General features: G+C 41.5%; 1 protein-coding gene across 1 annotated transcript in view; it reads right to left on the bottom strand.

Annotated features, from left to right (window-relative positions):
• Positions 1-2,980: 2,980 nt before the first annotated feature.
• Positions 2,981-19,501, bottom strand: part of arhgef40 (Rho guanine nucleotide exchange factor (GEF) 40) — a 41,388-nt gene continuing 24,867 nt past the window's right edge. Inside the window, exons 16-27 of the mRNA XM_028564472.1 lie at positions 17,938-18,129; positions 17,321-17,836; positions 16,834-17,204; positions 16,174-16,423; positions 15,438-15,527; positions 13,466-13,672; positions 11,491-11,670; positions 10,967-11,147; positions 9,159-9,269; positions 6,146-6,255; positions 3,309-3,352; positions 2,981-3,065 (exon numbers count right to left, since the gene is read on the bottom strand). Coding sequence (XP_028420273.1) covers positions 3,326-3,352; positions 6,146-6,255; positions 9,159-9,269; positions 10,967-11,147; positions 11,491-11,670; positions 13,466-13,672; positions 15,438-15,527; positions 16,174-16,423; positions 16,834-17,204; positions 17,321-17,836; positions 17,938-18,129 — 2,235 coding nt within the window. The 3' untranslated portion in view covers positions 2,981-3,065; positions 3,309-3,325. The remainder of the gene's footprint in view (positions 3,066-3,308; positions 3,353-6,145; positions 6,256-9,158; positions 9,270-10,966; positions 11,148-11,490; positions 11,671-13,465; positions 13,673-15,437; positions 15,528-16,173; positions 16,424-16,833; positions 17,205-17,320; positions 17,837-17,937; positions 18,130-19,501) is intronic.

A 19,501-nucleotide genomic window follows, 5' to 3' on the forward strand; every position in this document is an offset into this window, starting at 1 on the left:
CAACATTCCACATTCCTTTCAAAAAAATGTAAACATCAGGCAGAGTGTGTCGTAGAAAAGGGCAAGGGGAAAGTTTCTATACATTAATACAGCCTCGCCACTGCATACAAAAGTCAGGGATTCTGCGTATGACAATCTATATTGCAGTAAGAATGAAAGATGGTGTTCATTACATTGCTTCCAATATAACGCAATGTACCAAACAGCTAAAGGCTATCAAGTGTACGGGGCCTTCTCCAAGCCAACAAATTACATATTGATTCAGAAACAGCTCAATAGCCATTTGCAATTTTTGAATTTGAATGCAGATATGAAACGTGCTAAATCTGATAACGGCAACAATCTGCTGCTGCTGTCTGCATACGCCAGCTTGACCTCCCGCTGCTGGCTTCCGCTACCCGATGGCTTCATATTGTACCTTAAGCATGAATCTCGTTTGATCGTGATACACATGCTATCTAATCAAACCAAAGAGTGGATGATGATTGGTTTTACTGGCTGTATGCTTGCTGCCATACAATATGAACTCTACATCATCATATGAAATATTGATGCTTTTTGTTTTGGCTGCGTCATAACATAAAAATGACCAAGTGCCAGATATGTTGTGCGTGATTTTGTACATATTCAGCACTAATGTAATCTCATAGAAGTGTAACATGTATTTCTATTAGTGGACGCAGGAGTGAGTCTGCCTGAGTGGAAGTTATTTTTTGAATTGAGATATGATATCTTAAAGGAAAAGTTTGGGAAATGCACTTATTTGCCTTCTTTGCAAGAGTTAGATGAAAAGATTGAGACTACTCTCATGTCTACGGTCAATATGAAGCTACTGCCGGCAAACTGTTAGCTTAGCACAAAGAATGGAAGCAGGGGGAAACCGCTAGCCTAGCTCTATCTGAAGGTAACAGGATTTGTCTACCAGCACCTCAAAAGCCCATTAAAAATCACATTATATCTCATTTCTTTAATTCGTAAAGAAATCGTCTGGTACAGGATCATTTAAACCGCAACTTGACATTTTTCCTACAGATTAGGGATCTTTAGAGGTACTGGTAGGTAGTTTTTGTTATCATTGTTTCCCCGTTTCCACTCTTTATGCTAAGCTAAGGTGCTAGCTGTATCCTTCATCCTTATTGTACAGACATGATATTGGTATGGAGCTTCTCATCTAATTCCTGTCAAAACAACGAGTAGGTATATTTACTAAAATTATTATTACTATTCCTTAAAAGGTTAATCTAAACTCAAAGCCCACGGGCCAAATCTGGCCCCTCGCAGACTCTGATCAGGCCCGCATATCAATTTAGGTTCCCAATAAATTTTGGCCCATTTAGTTTGTGTCGCTTCTTTCTGAAGTTTTTGTCACTTTTGCCGCCGTTTATTGGCGCTTTTCGTCATTTGTTTTAATGTTTTGTCACTTTTTTTCCGACCTTTTTTGTTGCTGTTTTCGTTGCTGACTTCTTTAGGGCTTTATGTCGACCAAACTGTGAGTGTGAAGACTATATGAGACATGCAGTAATATAATCAAACATATTTGAATTAAATAAAAGCATGTCTATAAACGTTACGTCTGGCCCTTGATGTGATTCTTAGTGTGGCCCTTAGTGAAGTTGAGTTTGACACAGCAATCCCCTGACGTCACAATGACAATCGGCTTAAGAGACACCACTCAGGACCTCTTCAAACTGTAATCTTGAAACTCAAAAATTCACAAGCAGAAGCTAAAAAAGAACATTTGGGGGCATCTAGGTTGTTGGTCAAATGAAGAAAAGTTTCCTACAGTAGAGGTCAGATTTGAGTTCTCTTTTTAAGAACAATAACGTGTAGTTCATGTCTTCTGGCCGCAAGCACAAAAAACAGCAAAACCAGAATATAGCACATCAAACAGATCCACCTTTCTCCATTTTATGGAGACCAGGAAAGCTCAGACTAAATGTAACAATAATACCTCTTTGTACACACATCAACATTGCACAGACACCCATTATTTATACCTTTGACATACAGAATATGGAACTTATATCAAAATAATAGTTTTAAATTCATTATCAGTACGTATAAGGCACCAAGAAGCTCATGTTGCTGACATAAGTTATACTTTAAAGAAGGCTAAATAAGTCCTTGCCACTGTTAATGCAACATCATTAGCTTAAACAAACATTTGGATATGATCCTGTAAGATGTTCCCGTTCAATATCAAGGCAATGCTTACTGTGTGTGATCAGATGTAACCTTGCCTGATGTTGATTTAGCCGCTCGACCAGGCTCTAAAACGGCCACAGTGACTGTGTGTGTGTGTGTGTGTGTGTGTGTGTGTGTGTGTGTGTGTGTGTGTGTGTGAGCATGAGCATGTGGATGTGAATAGAGCTCCACTGTCTTATAACAATAAGAATGACTTCATGTGTTAGACACTGTGTGTATTTGTGTGTATGTGTGTGCATGCTCACACCACCCCTGCCTCATTTACATAGATGCAATCACACCTAGCCTATGCCACACATTTTTACACAGGCAGGGGAAAAAAAAAAGCCTACAGTACTCCATTCAGCCTTATGAAAATGACAAAGTACATAATACATTCTAAATCTGCAATCCTACAGTGGATTTACGCCCCACATATTACTTCCTGTTTATTGTCAGATGCTGGAGCATGTGATGCGTACAGTCAGCCAGCCAGCCAGCCGGGCAGTCAGTGGTTCAGACCAAGTGGTTTGGCCTAGTGGGGAGCCGCGGGGCAGACAATGGCCGCACTGTGTGGCTGAAGTGCCTTTGGTGTCAATGACTTTGCCAGCAACTGAGACTGGCAGATCCAAAATGGCGGAGCGCAGAGAGCCCTGCTGGTGCTTGTCATGGTTTAAACAGGGCAGTTTTGATCCTTTTTTGGAGGCAGCTTTTCTTCGGGGGGTGGAGTGGGCAGTGCAGCTCTGCTCCGGCTAATCAGCTGGCATTTTATTTGTTTTAAGTAGGTGAAGGGGGGGGTATCTTCTTGCTCCTCAAAGTCCAGTTTGGCTTGCCCAGAGGTGGAATAGAGATGTTTAAATCTTCAGTCCAGGGTCCAGTTTCTGATTGGAAAAAGTTACATGAAGAGACCCAAAGAAATTAAACTTCACATTTCTATATTATTTTTTTTGCATGGATCGTAAGCATTCTTCAGGATATGTTTTCTGTTTTCTTTAAGTAGAAAAAGATTCGACAAAACGTCTATGATCAGAAAGTAAGCGATGCTGTGACATTGTGACATGAGCAGGATCATAAAGAGAGCAACAACAGAGAGAGGAAGAAAAGATGTAAGAAATGTAACTTACTCTTATTGAGATGACAGTTACACGGCTGTAGAGGGAGACTGACTCTGAGGAGGAATAAAGACAAACAGAAACAGTCACATTTTTGTATTCTGCACTAAAGTGTGTGTGTGTGTGCGTGCGTGCGTGCGTGTGTGTGTGTGTGTGTGCGTGCGCATGCCATAGCGTGCACGTACGTGGGCACAAGCGGCAATCCTCCCTCTGTTGTTGAATATGTGCGTATCACTGTCTGTGTGTTTGCCCTATCTGTTTGGGCTGCGTGTGTCCGTCTGTCTGTCAATCTGTTCCCAGCGCAGTCTGTTTGCCAATCTGTCATATTCTGTTTGCTAGATAAGGAGATTGAGAGAATGTGTGTGTGTGTGTGTGTGTGTGTGTGTGTGTGTGTGTGTGTGTGTGTGTGTGTGTGTGTGTGTCTACCATGGAGATGCCAGACAGGTACTGCTGTTTCCTTACAGCTAAGATGCTGCCCACTCCTGTCTACACTTTACTAACATATAGAAAGGCTTTTGCCATTTGAAGGCCACCTTTTTTATCACTGAAACTGAAACTGAGAGCACAATGACTCCACTAATCTCAGACATAGGTTACATTCAAATGGCTGCAATGCCACAGCAGCTGAGGGACATTTAAGTTTTCCATTTTGCACAAATAAACATTTATTTATTTTATAAACCATGAGAAAAGAGGAAAGATTGATCGTGCGGGTAAAAATTGTAAAAACCCAAATGGGCTTTTGAATGCACTCATCCATCTAAAGAAGAACCATGCATGAAGATCAGGCAAATTACTGATTAGAAAATGACACATTTCAACGATTTCTAATTGCAACGCCTCCATTTCGAATCCAGCCGGGAACCTTTGCGAGCCATCCATATTTGCTCTCCCCTAGATCCTTGTCCATTCCTCCTTACTGTCCGCTATCGAATGTTAACGGTTAACATTCTTGAAAGAATACTTGCAGAGGCGGACAATCTATTAACCATTTTTGCATTTTCATACCTTGATTAGACAGCAGTGGTAGAGAAATGAAAGGAAATGAGAGAGAGAGAGAGAGAGAGAGAGAGAAAGAGAGAGAGAGAGAGAGAGAGAGAGGGAAAACAGACCGATTTAAACCGGGGATGTTGTGGATCATGGTCAGCGTTTTAACCCCTAACCCACAGGGACGCACCCTGCTAAGCGTTTTTGGGGTTTGCTTCTGTCATAAAACAACCTACACACAACACACTTTTTCACATATTCACCAAGCACACAGATCCAAACCAATGTAAAAAATGGCCATGCAGAAACACAAAGTGAAGTGTGACACAGAAGAAAATTAAAATCACTAAGTAGTAGTCCTGACTTGCCCCAAATCTTGACAACACAACTGCTGCGCCCCTGCTACATTACTGACTGAAAGTTGAGTAAAGTTGAAAGTCAAAGTTAATCTTTGTGCTTTGTTTTTCCCACTTGCTCTCCGTGTCATCAGCGCACTCTTTCTAATTTTGCTCACTTCTAGACGGGTTGGGAACGGCTGTCATTTACCCATCCTGAGCTGTTGTTTCGCGTTCCAAGCTTGAGATGACCATTCATGGTTTTATATCGTCCCGGCTTGATTACTGCAACTCCGTTTTCACCTGTCTCAGCAAGTCGTCCCAGGACCGTCTGCAACTGGTCCAGAACTCTGCTGCAAGGCTGTTGACCAGGGTCCAGCAGGATATTGCACACATCTCTCCTGTTTTATACTCCTTACATTGGCTTCCGATCAAGTTCAGGATCCAATTTAAAGTTCTTGTTCTGACTTCTAAAGCTTTGCATGGTCAGGCGCCTGTTTATATCTCGGACCTGCTCCATCCCGTCCCTCAGGTCTTCCAACCAGGGACTACTGCTGGTCCCACGCACTCGCTTACAAACTAAAGGTGACCGTTCCTTTGAATCGGTGGCTCCATACGTGTGGAACGCCCTTCCTATTACGTAACGTTCTGCATTCACGGTTGAAGCTTTTAAAAAGCAGCTGAAGACGCACTTGTTTAAATTTGCTTTTGACTCATGTTTGTAACTTTGGGTTTTAGGTTTTAATCTTTTAAATGATTTTCATTGGTCTTTCAATTCTTTTTTCCTTGCTTATTTTCTGTTGGATCTTACTGTATTTTTAAAAACGTTTATCATGTGATGCACTTTGTGACTTTGTCTGTAAAAGGTGCTATATGAAATAAACGTATTATTATTATTATTATTATTATTAGTAGTAGTAGTAGTAGTAGTAGTATTCTGTCCTGGCTGCCGTTCATACATACAGCCCTTCATAAGCCCCGCTCCACCCCAGCATCCACCTGTAGGCTCTGATTCTACGTTCCCCTACAACGGACAGTAATATCATCAAAACTCAGAGCCTTGATGCCAAATATCAATGCTGTACATATTCTACATTCACATAATAAAATCCACTCTATGTGAGTTGGCTGACTGAACTGATCCCAGTGACAACCAGTGCATGGTTTGAAAGAATGCTGCACTCATTAGCAGTCTCAAGGCTTGTCTTTGACCATGTTCAGTGTTGCAAATTCCGCCACGGGTAGTTCCCGGTCCTTTAGGAAGTCATATCAGGGACTTTTTGGAAAAATGCAGGTTCCTAATAAAAAATATAAAATAAAAAAAAATAGATTCCTGGAAAACCTTCTGATATTTGGAAAAGGGCCTGTGGTTCCACTTCACATTCTTCACATTTTGAATCTATATTTAACCATGGTGAAGTGTTGAGTCATTACAGCAAATAAAAAAAATATAAAAAAAAAACATTTTCTTCCACTTTGCAGTCACTAGATTGTGTGTTACTGTATGCGGGTACACTGTGACCCCACCTGGGAGTAACTTGTTGATCCGGAGCTTCTCCTGGGGTCCCTTCCAGACGCCGGGGATCCCCCCTCTTTCTGACTGCCGACAGAGGAGGAGTCTGAGCAGCTACTGTGGACTGAGAGAGAGAGAGAGAGGGAGAGAGAGAGAGAGAGATGGTTATAGGTTAATAGATAGCACCAAAATACAGTATATCTAGCAGGTGTTAGACACTTAAAATATGTATTTTTCTCTCTTTTTGCTCCAGGTAGTGGATCAAATATCAAATAATGATATCATCCTGCATTCAGGCTTGATTTGTACGCATGGATTTTTTGCCATTTACATTAGGCATTGTGTGTATATGCACTTTAATAATGCAAACAAATCACTGTGTTTTGAAATGAAAATGGGGTTAGGAGAGACTGGGTGTGGGAGAGACAAAGAGAGAGGAGTCAGGGAGAAAAGGCTTTTTTTTCTCTCTCTCATCCTGTTCAATGAATTTCTAACAACGTTCTGTCCCAGAGGACAATTCATGCATTGAAATCCTGAACTGCTGCACTCAATGAGACACCTGGTGAGCAGTACGGGCATTACACTGAGCAATGAATGGGGAAAAAAAATCACTTTGGCTCTCAGGCAACAGTGGCCTTTGGGTGACTGGATGGTGGGTCTGGAATCTGAAGAATTATGTTTCAGTTTGTGTGTTTTCATTTCACTTGTAACACTGTGGACAGGATCTCGTTTCTTAAAGGGGAACTCCACCCTCTCCTATGTTGGACTATGAATCCATAGCATCAATATGTGATGCGAGTTCCGGGAGTTATTTTGTGACAAAGATCATACTTTCCTTCAACGGGCCTCCCTTGGTTCTATCTCCGTTGGTAATTCCCTCGTTTTTCCAGATGGAGTTCTGATTATACTTTGACTATTCAGCAGGGGACTGTTGTGAACCTGTTGCTGATTATATGTGTAGGTGGAGAGTGTGCTAGGGTTGCTAAGTATTGTAGTAGGAGCAAGATCAGTTTTCAGTATCTCTTACTCATTTTTCCTGAACTTCTCTTAATTCATATGGCTGCCTGAACATCGCACCCATGTTTAGACTGATGTTTTAGATTGCTGAGAGGATTTCTGTAATCAAACTGCATTGCAGCTACTCATTGGATAACTCAGTATTTGGCCAGTTATGTACAGGAATAGGGATGGGCGACATGGTCAAAATCCTTATTACATTACTATTTTTTTTATGAATTATATGTAAATACTCAAGTACAGTACAGTCTGGAATACTTGTACTTTACTAAATGTTATGCTACTTTATACTTTTATTTGTTACTTTGCTAATATTCTTTATTTTATTTTTTATTCAGGATTTTTTTCTTTGTAATTCAGTATTTTTATATTTTCGTATTCTTCTACAGTATTAGAGAAAATAAAGGTGCTCCACAAAGACTTTTAATAAAGTATGGAATCCCTTTCTTAACCATATTAAAGAGAAAATCATATTACTCAAAATTTCTGAATTAGCCATATTCGCTTAATACAGCTCTCTCTCTGCCCTGCAAGTTTATTTCATTTTAAGAATAACATATCAGATAGCTTACTATTTTTTTCTATCTTGTCTTTTTATATTTTTTATTTTTTTGTTATTGTATGTTGTCTTATTATCACTATGTTCCGTTCTGTTTTTCTTGTCTGTTTTTTGTGTACATAATATGTCACTAAATATATCTTACAGTATAGTACTACTTGTTAAAAATAACAATAAATAAATAAAATGACATTCACGCTCCCCAGAGGATGAATCCACACACACACACACACACACACACACACACACACACACAGCAACAGTGCACCACTGTCAGTACTAGGGTTTTTTTTTTTTGGTTATGGATACAGGAAGCACAACAAGGCCACAGTTTAAGGGAGACACAGGACTGAAGGTTGTGATGGGATTTTATCACAGCACAAGTAAAAGGTGCTTTTCGACAGAGCTACATATTCTCTGCAGGCACGTCAGTGCTCTTAAAAATTTCTCAGTGTGAGTCAAATATCAAAAATTCATAGAATAGCCCGAGGGCACCAGATTGAAAAAAACATGTACCACGTTATTACATTGTCACATGAGGAGAAACACCCAGGACCCGTTTAGTTTTCCGTCTGTGATCTCAGGGCCACATCACTCTCAGCTCAGAAAGCAAATTTGAACAATCCAGTAACCTGTTCTGGTCACATAAAACTGACCGACTTCCTGAAGCCACAGTTTGAACTGAAAAATGGTTTAGACTTTCTATATTTGTAAGGTGAGAAGAGAAACTGCAGGGTTTCAAATTAAGACTCCACACTGAACTGCTATGTGATGTTTATTACTCACCTTTTCCCAAATCGTGAGCACATTCTCTGTAAGATTAAGTGTTCAGTTTTTAGTGATCTACCTGTAGATACAAGTTCTTTTTCATTTCAATTCTTTGATGGAAATGCTTTTCTCCCTGTGCAGCTCCCCTAAGAGCACAGTGCTCCTAATACCTGCAGCATCCCACAAGTGTTGCAGATGTATTCCTTTTTGAGCTAGTCTCGCATTGCCAGACCTTCCTCCACAGTGCTGCGGAGGAGGGTCTGGCCAGTCCACACAGCATTCCGGGATGGGAGAAAAACATGCTCTGGTTTATTGGCTTTTCTTTAAACCCATCACAATCGTCTTGGCGGGGTGCTAAGCACCGAGCGGAGCCACAGTGCCGCTGCAAAGTAGCCTCAGGAAGGAACTTGTTTTGTTGGAACGTGTGTACGTTCAAAAGTTGTTTTAGTCGTGCGAGAGAAAACTCAGATTGGACAGATAGTCTAGCTAGCTGTCTGGATTTACCCTGCAGAGATCTGAGCAACAGTTAACCATAGTCCTCATAAATCAACTAGATTTTAAAATTACAACACAAAGAAAGCGCAAGGTAATTGGACATCCGAAAAGAGTGACATCCGGCGGAATTTCCATCAGAACAAGAGCAATCCCGCAACGTTGTGGATATAGACTTCTTTGGAGCCTACCTCTGTCATTGAGACTGTAGATGGAGTCCAGTTCTGAGCCTTGAGTTCCTGTCGCATCCAGCAGCAGCTTACTGGAAATTCCCATGCAGAGTGACTCCTTCAGACACAACTCTGGAAGATTAAGGAGGAGAAATTGTAAAAATAAAAAAAACAAAAAGACAAAAAAAAACTTTTTAAAAAGCCAGAAAACAAAATACTTTCATACAGAAATCACACAATGTACTCAACTGTGTTTGCAAGATGTTCTTATGTAAAGCACATTGCAGTAAAACGACTGAATATTTATATTTTTTAAGGGAATACGACTGATGTAACAGCGTAAGGGAAGAACTCGGTCTATCATTGAAAACACAGATTGTTTATGGTTAAGGAACATGGGAACAATGCTGTTTGAACACTAAGTTAACTGTGCCTAAAATGTGTCAGCCCCTTTTTTTTGTGCCAGCTGCAAAGCCTTTTATCAAGTGTGATACTGTAATCTGAACCAATTACAGGAAGCAATCTGAGACACGAGGTTTTATGGATACGAGGAGGTGGATATGTGACATGTGATAGCCAGCAGTGCTTGGGAAGCTGGGCATAAATAAATAAGCAACAATCAAACAGCAGATTGGACTGGTGCTCTTAGTGTTCTCTACTCATAGGAAAGTAGAGAAGTCTGATAAAGTTACACAGAGAGGAATCAGAATTGTGAGTCCATGTCCAACAAAACTGAAAGATTCCGGACTAAAATGACCTCCTGCACATGTTTTTGGGCCATAATTTCGGCTGTCCACAATGTTCTGATTCAGGATGAAAAATGGGAAAGTGGCCCACACCCTAACTTTGCATTGGACTGGCCACTTGTTCAGGATGTTCTGCTGGGATTGTGTCCGGGGATTTAATGAGATACAAGATCAAGGCAATGCTGCTGTATGAGTGACAAAATGATGGACAATTTGAAAACAAAATGTTGCAAAGTCAATTTATTCTAACATTTAACAACAACACAACTTACTGTGTTTTTATTCCATGCTTTCATTTTTCTTGTCAAAACCTGGCGCCTGCATTACCCACAATGCAACTCGAACGCTGACGGTTTAGTCGGAGCTTCGAGTGTGTTATGCTAGTAGCGGCTAATGTAGCCTTGCGCTTCTAGCCTCAAGCAAAATGAGTTACGTCAAGTTACGTCACTAGAAGCAACTTATCAGGCTTCATGAAACGTTTTTGTTACATGTGCAGTAGTACTCCCCAAGTTGCAGTCTTTTGGTTTATAATCCGAACACTTTAGGTTAATTAAAGGTCCCATATTGAAATAAGTGAGATTTCTGTGTCTTGTTTATTTATAAAGCGGGTCTAGGTGTTATATAAATACTGTGAAATTATCAAAAACGCTGAATCCAGCAAGAAATGCACACAGCCCGTATTCAAAAACTGTGCCTTTAAAAGACCTGTAAGGACTTCTGTACGGTTGTGATGTCACAACTATACTATATATAGGTAGGAAGTGCTGCTACAGTGCCGTTACAGTCATTCCCCGGCTGCAATGACGGGGCAGAGACTTCGAGAGCGCAGAATGCTGAAGGAGTGGAGCTTAAAGAGACAGGATCTAAAACAGAGTGTTTCAGATACAGTATACAGGTACATTCAGACAGACCGTATGAGTATAAAATGATGTGTATTTTAAACAGCATGTAAACATGTTCTAGTAGAAACCCAAAATACAAATATGAATCTGAAACTGAGCATGATATGGGACCTTTAAGGTTTTCTAAATATGTCTGAGAGGCTAAATTTGAGACTTCTGAGGTCAAAGGTCAGACTGTTACCTGTGTTGTTGATGGCGTGTGTCCACAGCAGATGGGCAATGTCATGAGTCCAGGCTGCCTTGTCTTCCCTGTCCTTGGCTTGCAACGTGATGCAGTCTCTGGTTCGAGGAGCCTGTCGGACCCAAACTTCGAACTTCACTCCCTCCCCACCCACGCTCTGAGTCAGACCCATCTCACTGGTCTGCAGGGAGAAGAGGATAAACATATAGAGTCAAGAGGACTGAGAAAAAATAGAAGGAAAGAGAGAGGACAAATCTCTCTAAGGACTAAAATAACTGGATTAAAAAAAGTCAAATTTAAAGCTAAATAAAGTGAAATTTTAACTAACTAAACTTCTTAGCTTGCCTTCAATTTGATCTGTAGAGAAGGAGGTTTTTCCTCAAAACTCTTCAAACACAGAAGGAAATGATTATGTGTGTGAAATACAGAGGGGAAAGAGAAAGCGAGTAACAGTGTGTGTGTGTGTGTGTGTGTGTGTGTGTGTGTGTGTGTGTGCGCGTGCGTGCTTGAGGTGTGTACTGTACCTTGATGCTGTGTTTGTAGCTGTAGGCGGTGCGTCCCGGGCTGGGGCTCTTCTGTTTGGTGAAGATGACGACGTGCTGGTAGAGGAAAACATTTCTCACGCCCGCCCGCTTCCTACGAGCCCCCCCGCACACCGTCAGCTCGCCCTGCCGTACCAGCTCGCCACGCTCCGCCACTGGGATCTGAAATCACACATTAAACCCACACACACACACACACGTTAGTACTTATCTTGGCCTGAGGCCCAGGCCCAGGGCTTTAATCTGCAAAAGATACCATCTTAATTTATATCTTGAGAGGCCATTTTGCCTTGACTTGAGTTTGAAATCATGTTGTTTTTTTTCTTTTTTTTCCGATCCAGTTTCATTTTATTATCTCGAAGCAAGAATCAAAATATAGAAAAAAGAAAACAAACTTCTTTGGAAACAAGTGAATAATCTCAGACTCTTTGGAACATTTTAAAGGGCCAGTGTGCACACATTTTGTTGCTCCGTAGCTCAAAATTAAATAACTGTGTTAAATCTGAAAGTCTTCACAGGGTTATTAACTCATTTTAGGCTTTCAAAAAAGTCACTTTCTTGCCTGTTCTCTTTTTCAGAGCAAATTCTCTCCTTAACCTACTAAAAATTTCGATTTTGGAGTTGAGAGACATTTCTGCTAAGACTGAAAAGCCTTATTCTTGAGTCAATAAAGAAAAGTACAAAGCAGTATCATAATTACAGGGCCTTCAATGGTGACATACTGAATTCCCTCTTCACAAGGATGCTTCTGTCTCTTGGATCCTTGCTTTAATTTGCCAGCTGACTCACGTCTTTTGTGAAAATGGGACTTTATTGTTCATGTCAATTACCGGGTCAAAGGACTTTGTGATGTTGTTGCAACTCCTAACAGAGGCAGATAAAGGTGGATAAAAGTCAGAACTTACGTAACGCTCCTTAAGGACTCGGTAATAAACTTGCAAACATAAGCGATACATAGGGTGAACATTTTCTCAACCTTAAGTGCTCTACCAATAAAATTAAAAGGACCAGCAACCTGTCACGCAGAGCCGTTATTTTTAAACCTCTAGGGATGTGTGTCATGATATAACTGATGCTTCACTCACATTATGAACACCCACATACACACCCACCCATACACACACCTGCACTTATGTTTTTTTTTTCACTTGGAGAGCTTTTGCAGCGTGATTTGAAGTAGCTCAATGGGAGTGTTTGTGCTGCTGTAATCTCCCCTAGCTCGAAAGGGGGAGGAGAGAATAGTTGTGTGTGTGTGTGTGTGTGTGTGTGTGTGTGTGTGGGGGGGGCTCTGAATGATTGTGCTGTGTCAGAAGAGCACAGCATGGGGCAAATGGATGTGGTGTTTTCTAGGGTTAAAAGTTTTTTTTTATAGAGGCTAAGTTTTTCTTTTTTATCCAGTCCATAATAACTGCAAGAGTTGAAGGGTATTCTTAGTTGTCGATAAAAACTCCACCTTTTCCCCCCACATTCCTTTCTTGTATTTGCTGCGTTCCTTTATTTGTGTTCTGAGCAGGAGACAATTTCATTATTTTATTTGTTTTAAATTTCCTGGATTTTTACATCCGCACACACTCATGCAAGACCATAGTCATCACTGTGGTTCACAATACAGTAAATCTTGTCATGTGATGAGCAAACCTACCTAACATTTCCAAGAAATTGGAGAATATGCAAATGAGCTCCTGGCTTTGCACTTGGAGTCAAGTACATTTTAAACATATATAACCTAAAAAGCATTTGTACTTTTTAAAATATTCTGATAAATACTAATAAACTCCCTTTTTTAACATACAAAAAACAGTATATAATTAACTCAAGCAATAATAAAAGCGTTCAAAATTCCATCTCTTCCAACTGCCTGACCTCATCAGGATGAGTTAGTTTCTTTCCCTCTGAGAAAAGAAAGTGGGACTTGATTTACAGTTGCACAGTCATAAACTGGGACAGGCGTTCTCACCGGACATCCGATGATGAGGTCACTGGCCCTGAGGTCCTCGCCATGCTGTTGGGCGTGCCTCAGGATGGAGAGGGCGGAGTCTGAGGCGGGGTTTATCCCTCCCAGCTCCTCTAAGGCCTCACAGTACTGCTCCAGCCTCTGAGTGGGAGCCTGAAGACAGTGAGGGAAGGACAGGGGAGAGAGGGGGGAGGCCGGGGGGAGTTTGGACTGCAGGACAGGGAAGAGGGAGAAGAGAGTGTTGTAGGAAAAGGAAAAGTTACACTGAGTTGTCTCTTATGGTGTCTCAACGTCATATTATATAAGATACCTTATACAGCACAAAACAACTACCCCACAGTGCAACCTAAAAAGCAGTTTACGATATATGCGCACAAACCTACATTTAAGTACCATAATGCATTGCACAGGCAGAGAAAACAAACAGAGGTCAGATGAGAGAAAATGTGTTTGGTTTTTGCTCCACAGCGCTGCGGAGGAGGGTCTGGCAAGTCTAACACACTATATAGGGCTCTATATATTTTGGAAAATGTGCATGTGGAAAATGTGGAAATTAAGTTATCTCATGTGAAATGCATATTATAACGTGTAATGGCAATGTAAAAACGAAAAAAATAATAAAACATTACAAATCACAATGTATAATGTTGTAAAAAAAAATCAATGTAAAGAAAAAAGAAAAAACAATGTAAAAAAAATTAATCAACAAACCAATATCATTTGTGGTGACAATCTCATTTGGTCTGCTACAATTACCACATGAGACATGTGTAATCAAGATCATTATTGTTTTGGCCAATATATCTTCAAATAACTTGATTTTACACTCATTATTGGTCGAAAAAAGTACAAACCCAGTACAAACATAAAGCCATCTCAATCTGTTTCTTTCCTAGTGAAATCCCATTGTCCTTCTGGGTTTCTGCTGATCCCAGAACCCGCGTGTGCTGTTGACTGTCTTCATCCTCATAATAATCATCACCACTATCCCCAAAACGATCGCCATCATCACGTCCATCACGATAACCATAAACGCTCATGCAGCCATAATCCACAGTGTGTTTTAAAGCTGCTGGGGAATGTGGCTTGAACTCCCACCGCCTCCTGCTGGTGGTTTCTTAAAAATGCTCCTTCATGAAACACTCGACAACTTGAATAAGATCTTAAGCACTGTGATCTTTCCTTATAAAGTCCTCTCAGTAATCTTACGATGCCGTCGATGTATTAGTTTTAGTTAATTGTAGCTTGCAAGCTCAAATTACTTTCTCTATAATCCGCCTTTAATTGGCTTTTCTAGTGTACATTAAACATGTAATTAGCTTTACTATATACAGCTCATTTTTAATTGCAGCAACCGTTAAATAAAGCAACTTTAATTGCTTTGTGCTTGTGATGTGAGCAAAAGTGACTCATAATGAGGTTCTCACATTGTGTTTTAACAGATTTTCTAAAAAAGAAGATGAACCAAATAAAAATGCTATGACCCTGACACGCTTGTTATGTGTAGATTCAGGAAGGTGTGATCATCAGTGAGAAAACGGGGCACTTTTTTTAAGGTAAGGCACATTTCACCCTGAAACTTTTCCCAATTGATTACTTACAAATATGCGTATGATGCATTATCTATTTAAAAAAAAAGTGTGATGATTTGCATAGATTTTCAGAACAGAAATCTAAAGGCATAATATGTTCTATAACCCGCTATGGATGATATATTGAACCAACCTCTCTGTAAAACAACCTTCGGAATATAGATAGGATGAGCCCAAAATCTCAAAATTGACACATTTGTGTTTTTGCCTGCCGTGTCTGGGCTTAACTGAAAATATGTTTATTGAAATGAGTTGACAGTAGAAAAGCAGGGAGGAAAATCTTATTAAACTCAGATTCAAACACTTCTGCTGAAATCTATGTGTGCACAATAAGTTGGATGTTTAAGAGACTCAAGGATTTAATTGATGATGATGACTCTTACTTTAAAGAAGTCGGCAGCCTGTGTGACCAGCGGAGAGTCCAGTTCTGGTTTGCTCCTGATGTAGTGGGAGTACTGCAGGAACTGCTCCCGCTGTGTGAGAAAAAGGTGTGGACAAAAGAAACAAAAAGGAGAGAATGTAGGGCAAGTTTTGTAAATACAAAGTTCTACCTAGTTCTTTTTTTTTATTGCCTTTAATCTGATTAATCAATTATAACTATACTGCAAATTATAACTATACTGTTTTGAAAAGTGCTCATCGTTCAGATTTTATTTGGATAAATTCTGGTAAATGTAAAGTCACAATCACATAAAAACAATAATCTGATACTATGTACCACAAAAGTGATTTCTCCACAAAATCTTCTGATGCACAAGAAGTGATGCATTCAACTGCCATGTTAACATGAATTTTAATGGTAAGGGTAGAGACTACAAAGCAGTCGTTTACATTTCTTTTTAACATCTTGTACTTTATTAGTTTTGATAATACTTTCTAAATAACCGTACATTAAAAATTAAGAAGGCTCTGTAATGCACAGGTATCCAACCTGGGGGTCAGGACCACCCAAGGGGCCCAAAGATAAATCTGAAGGGCCACAAGAGGATTCTTATACAGGGGATCTGTGCAACCTGTGATGAGGGGTTGCAAGTCACAAGTCTGGGTTCCAGTAGCTGATAGTGATGGCTAAAACAACATAAATAAAGCCCAGATTGTTACCTACATTCCTGAACTTACATATTTGCTGAAGCAGTCCTGTTGCAACAAGCTCTGCACAAGAGCGCCCTCCATGGCAGGGAGTAGTTTCTGCGAGTGAAAGGTGCTGAGGCTGGCCCAGTTGGGGAAGAGGGTGTCCGCCTTCCCCCTGATGGGGGCCGGGGTGTCTGAGAGCTCCAGTAAGGGGAGGTATGTCTCTTCTACCCCCTTCAGGATGGCCACATACTGCCTCTCTGAACTCAGCATCCTACACCAGAGCAGGTACAGCTTACTGCGAGAGAAAGAGAGAAGCGAGGAAATGATTAAAGAGTGCAAGAAAATGCATGAATACATTTGCAAAAGCGCAAACAACCGTGGGAGAAAAAGGAGAAGCGGAAGGGAAGAGTGAAGATAGCAATAAGCAATGGCCAGAGATCAAACAGTTAGTAATGAACAAATGATCTGAGATTGCATGCTGACTTCAGCTGGACTTAAATGGTCTCAGCAAGGATGAATCACTTCTCCCTTTCATTAGCCTGGCCTGTTGTTAATGTCATTTATAATGTTGGTCTTGTTTTGGAACTCTCAGCCAATTTTTCTCATATTCAAATTCCCTCACAGAAAAATACACACAAGGAGGACATTATATAGAAATAAAAAAAAAAAAAACGGGAAAAGAAGGAAAAAATGTCACAAACACACCTCTGTGCAGTTGATCCCGCCCTATCTGTCCCTGTCTCCCTCTCAGTCCTCCCTAGCAGCACGTGTTGCCGTGGCGACCCCGTGTGGTCCACCACCTCCTTGCTGCTGACCTCCACCCCTCGAATTAACACCCCTCCTCCTCCTCCTCCTCCGCCCCATCCAGGGATGGCTGCAGCCATGCTAGTGGCAATCACTGGGTCAGCTGCCGTCCGTCTCCCCAGCCAGGACATGGGGGAGTTGCGGCTCGCCCCACCCGCCGGGGGCTCAGGTTTAGGGGTAGCCGCGCCTCTGCGGGGAGCCAGAAGAGCCTGGAGGTCAAAGCTTGGGTGGCGCTTCCTGGGGGGCTTGGGAGGGAGCGGGGCCTCCGTGGGCTGAAAGTTGAGGGACATGGTTGAATTTCTTAAAGGACCACTCATTTCCTGTGAATGTGGCCCTTAACGTGACAAGAGGATGAGCAGACACAACTGAAAATGAAGCACAAACTCACACTCTTCTTTGCAGGATTCAGAAGGTTCTGCAGGAACTTCCCTCCTCCAGCTCCGCCTGCTCCTCCTCCCACTGCTCCCTCTTTCTTATTCCCTTTCTCCTCTCCTATCTTCAGCGTGGAGCAGGTCTGCGGCCTGAACAGCGATGCCAGAGATCCCCAGGACTGCAGCCCCCCCTCGCCTCCTCCAGCTCCCAGTCCCCAGTCGGCCTCTCCCTCAGAACCCATCAGGTCCCACAGGCTGCTGGCAGACGGCGTCTTTGGCCTCCCCTGGCCCTGATTCTGGGCCCTGTCAGGCTGGAGGAAGCGAGGTTTAACTTGCGCTACGGTGCGCTGGTAGCGCTCTACCGTCTGGGTCCAGAGATCCAGGAGCGCCCCGCCGCCCAGCTCTATGGCTAAGGAACGAGCGTCCTGGAAACGGGACGGGGGGATCGGGGGGAGAGAGGCGAGAGGACAGGTGGAAGAAGAGGAAGATGGGGAGGAGGGGGTGGAGGAGACTACCTCACACCACTGGGTGGCCTGCACATGAGACAGGAAAGAAAAGATGACTCTTATTTGCCCTTTAATGTGTGATCATAACTTCCTGTGTGCATAACGGATGGCTTCCTTTGCTGCGTTACCTCGGTCAGTGTGGACAGCAGCCTCTGTGTGTTATCCAGGGTGGTCCAGCAGTCAGACAGACAGTGGGACATGTCTCTCAGTTTCTCCCTGACCGGAGGAAGTCGGATCTGGATGTCGCTTAGGCCTGCCCAGTCCAACTCGCACCAGCCCTCCAAATTGCTGAGCACTGACAGAGTCTCACTGTACAGCTCCTAAAGGATTCAGGGAGATCCACTGTGAGGTCGTTGCCTGGAAAAACCCTGAAGTGTTTACTGTAGAGGCTTGACAAGATACACTTTGGAAATCATGACTGGAATAATAGCTGCTTCAACTGGGAACATGCCCACAAAACTTCTACATTAGTCTGTATCCACAAGAATGGCCCAAATATACCGCTGAACAGAAAAGGGGGCTCAAAACACATTTACATTTGACATTTTTTGCTATTAACTCCTCTAAGACATTGGAACAGCTCCATATAGAGAGCTAATTTCTCTTCCAGAAAGGATAAAAACACATAAAAAAATCACACAGACATCTAAAAAACTACAAAAAAAAACAATCTAGAACATAACGAACATAACCTTGCTTTTTAGTGTGTTGTGCAATACACTTCCTTTGTCCAAACAGGGATGGTAAACAAAAAATAACAAAGCAATTTCATACTGTTGTTTACGTAACATTTCCAGTTAAATCCTATGCATCATTTGCTAAACAGCATCCAATTACGGGAATTACGGGATAATGGTAAAAGCTAAAATGAGTAACAGTAGCGCAAGTAGGGACTCATTAATATCAGTTATACATCAATATCTATCTAAAATGTGCCAATATCAACTAACTAACTAATTAAGCCTGCACCAAGTGTGACACCTAGTGGTAAAATTCAGTACATCGGTCCGGTCCGGTGTTTTGCTTTAACGTCTAACCGGTTTGAAAGTGTGTGTACACCGACCCAACCTTTAGTTTTATGTCATCTTATACTTTCTGACAAATAACGGTTTTATGAAAACTTAGTTTTTTTTGTTTTTTTTAGATAATCTTTTGCCGCATTTTAGCCTTTGATAGACAGGACAGCTGTAGACGGGAAAGGAGGGAGAGAGAGAGAGAGGGGGGGCACATGCAGCAAAAGGTCGGACTCTAACCCTGATTTAAATTTACCTGATGAAGGTCTGGGACCGAAACGTTTTTTTCTAAATAAATTATTGCTTGCGTAATGGTGGTGCGGGATTTTTCTCAACAATTTTTGATCTGTTACCTTTGATCATATCCTACGCACCTGCCCGACCAAAGAGGTGTGCAAAAAAAGTTTTATTATATCAGAAATTATTCTGATGGGATCACTTTTTTTATGGAGAGACAATCCTGGTGAAAATTGGTGCAGTCTATGTGTCTACATCTCATTCTTGATTCTACCACCGAATGGCGCCAAAGTCAGGGACTTTTGAAATCCTACACATTGTGGCTTTCATTTTAAGAATCACGCTATGACTGTGAGCAAAGTACATTGAAGTATAGTATAGTATACTCTCTCATATACTATGTGTTATGCATACAAACGTATGTTTGCCGTACAAAAGGTTT

Source organism: Perca flavescens, chromosome 19 (genome assembly GCF_004354835.1).
Source record: "Perca flavescens isolate YP-PL-M2 chromosome 19, PFLA_1.0, whole genome shotgun sequence".
Classification (NCBI taxonomy): Eukaryota; Metazoa; Chordata; class Actinopteri; order Perciformes; family Percidae; genus Perca; species Perca flavescens.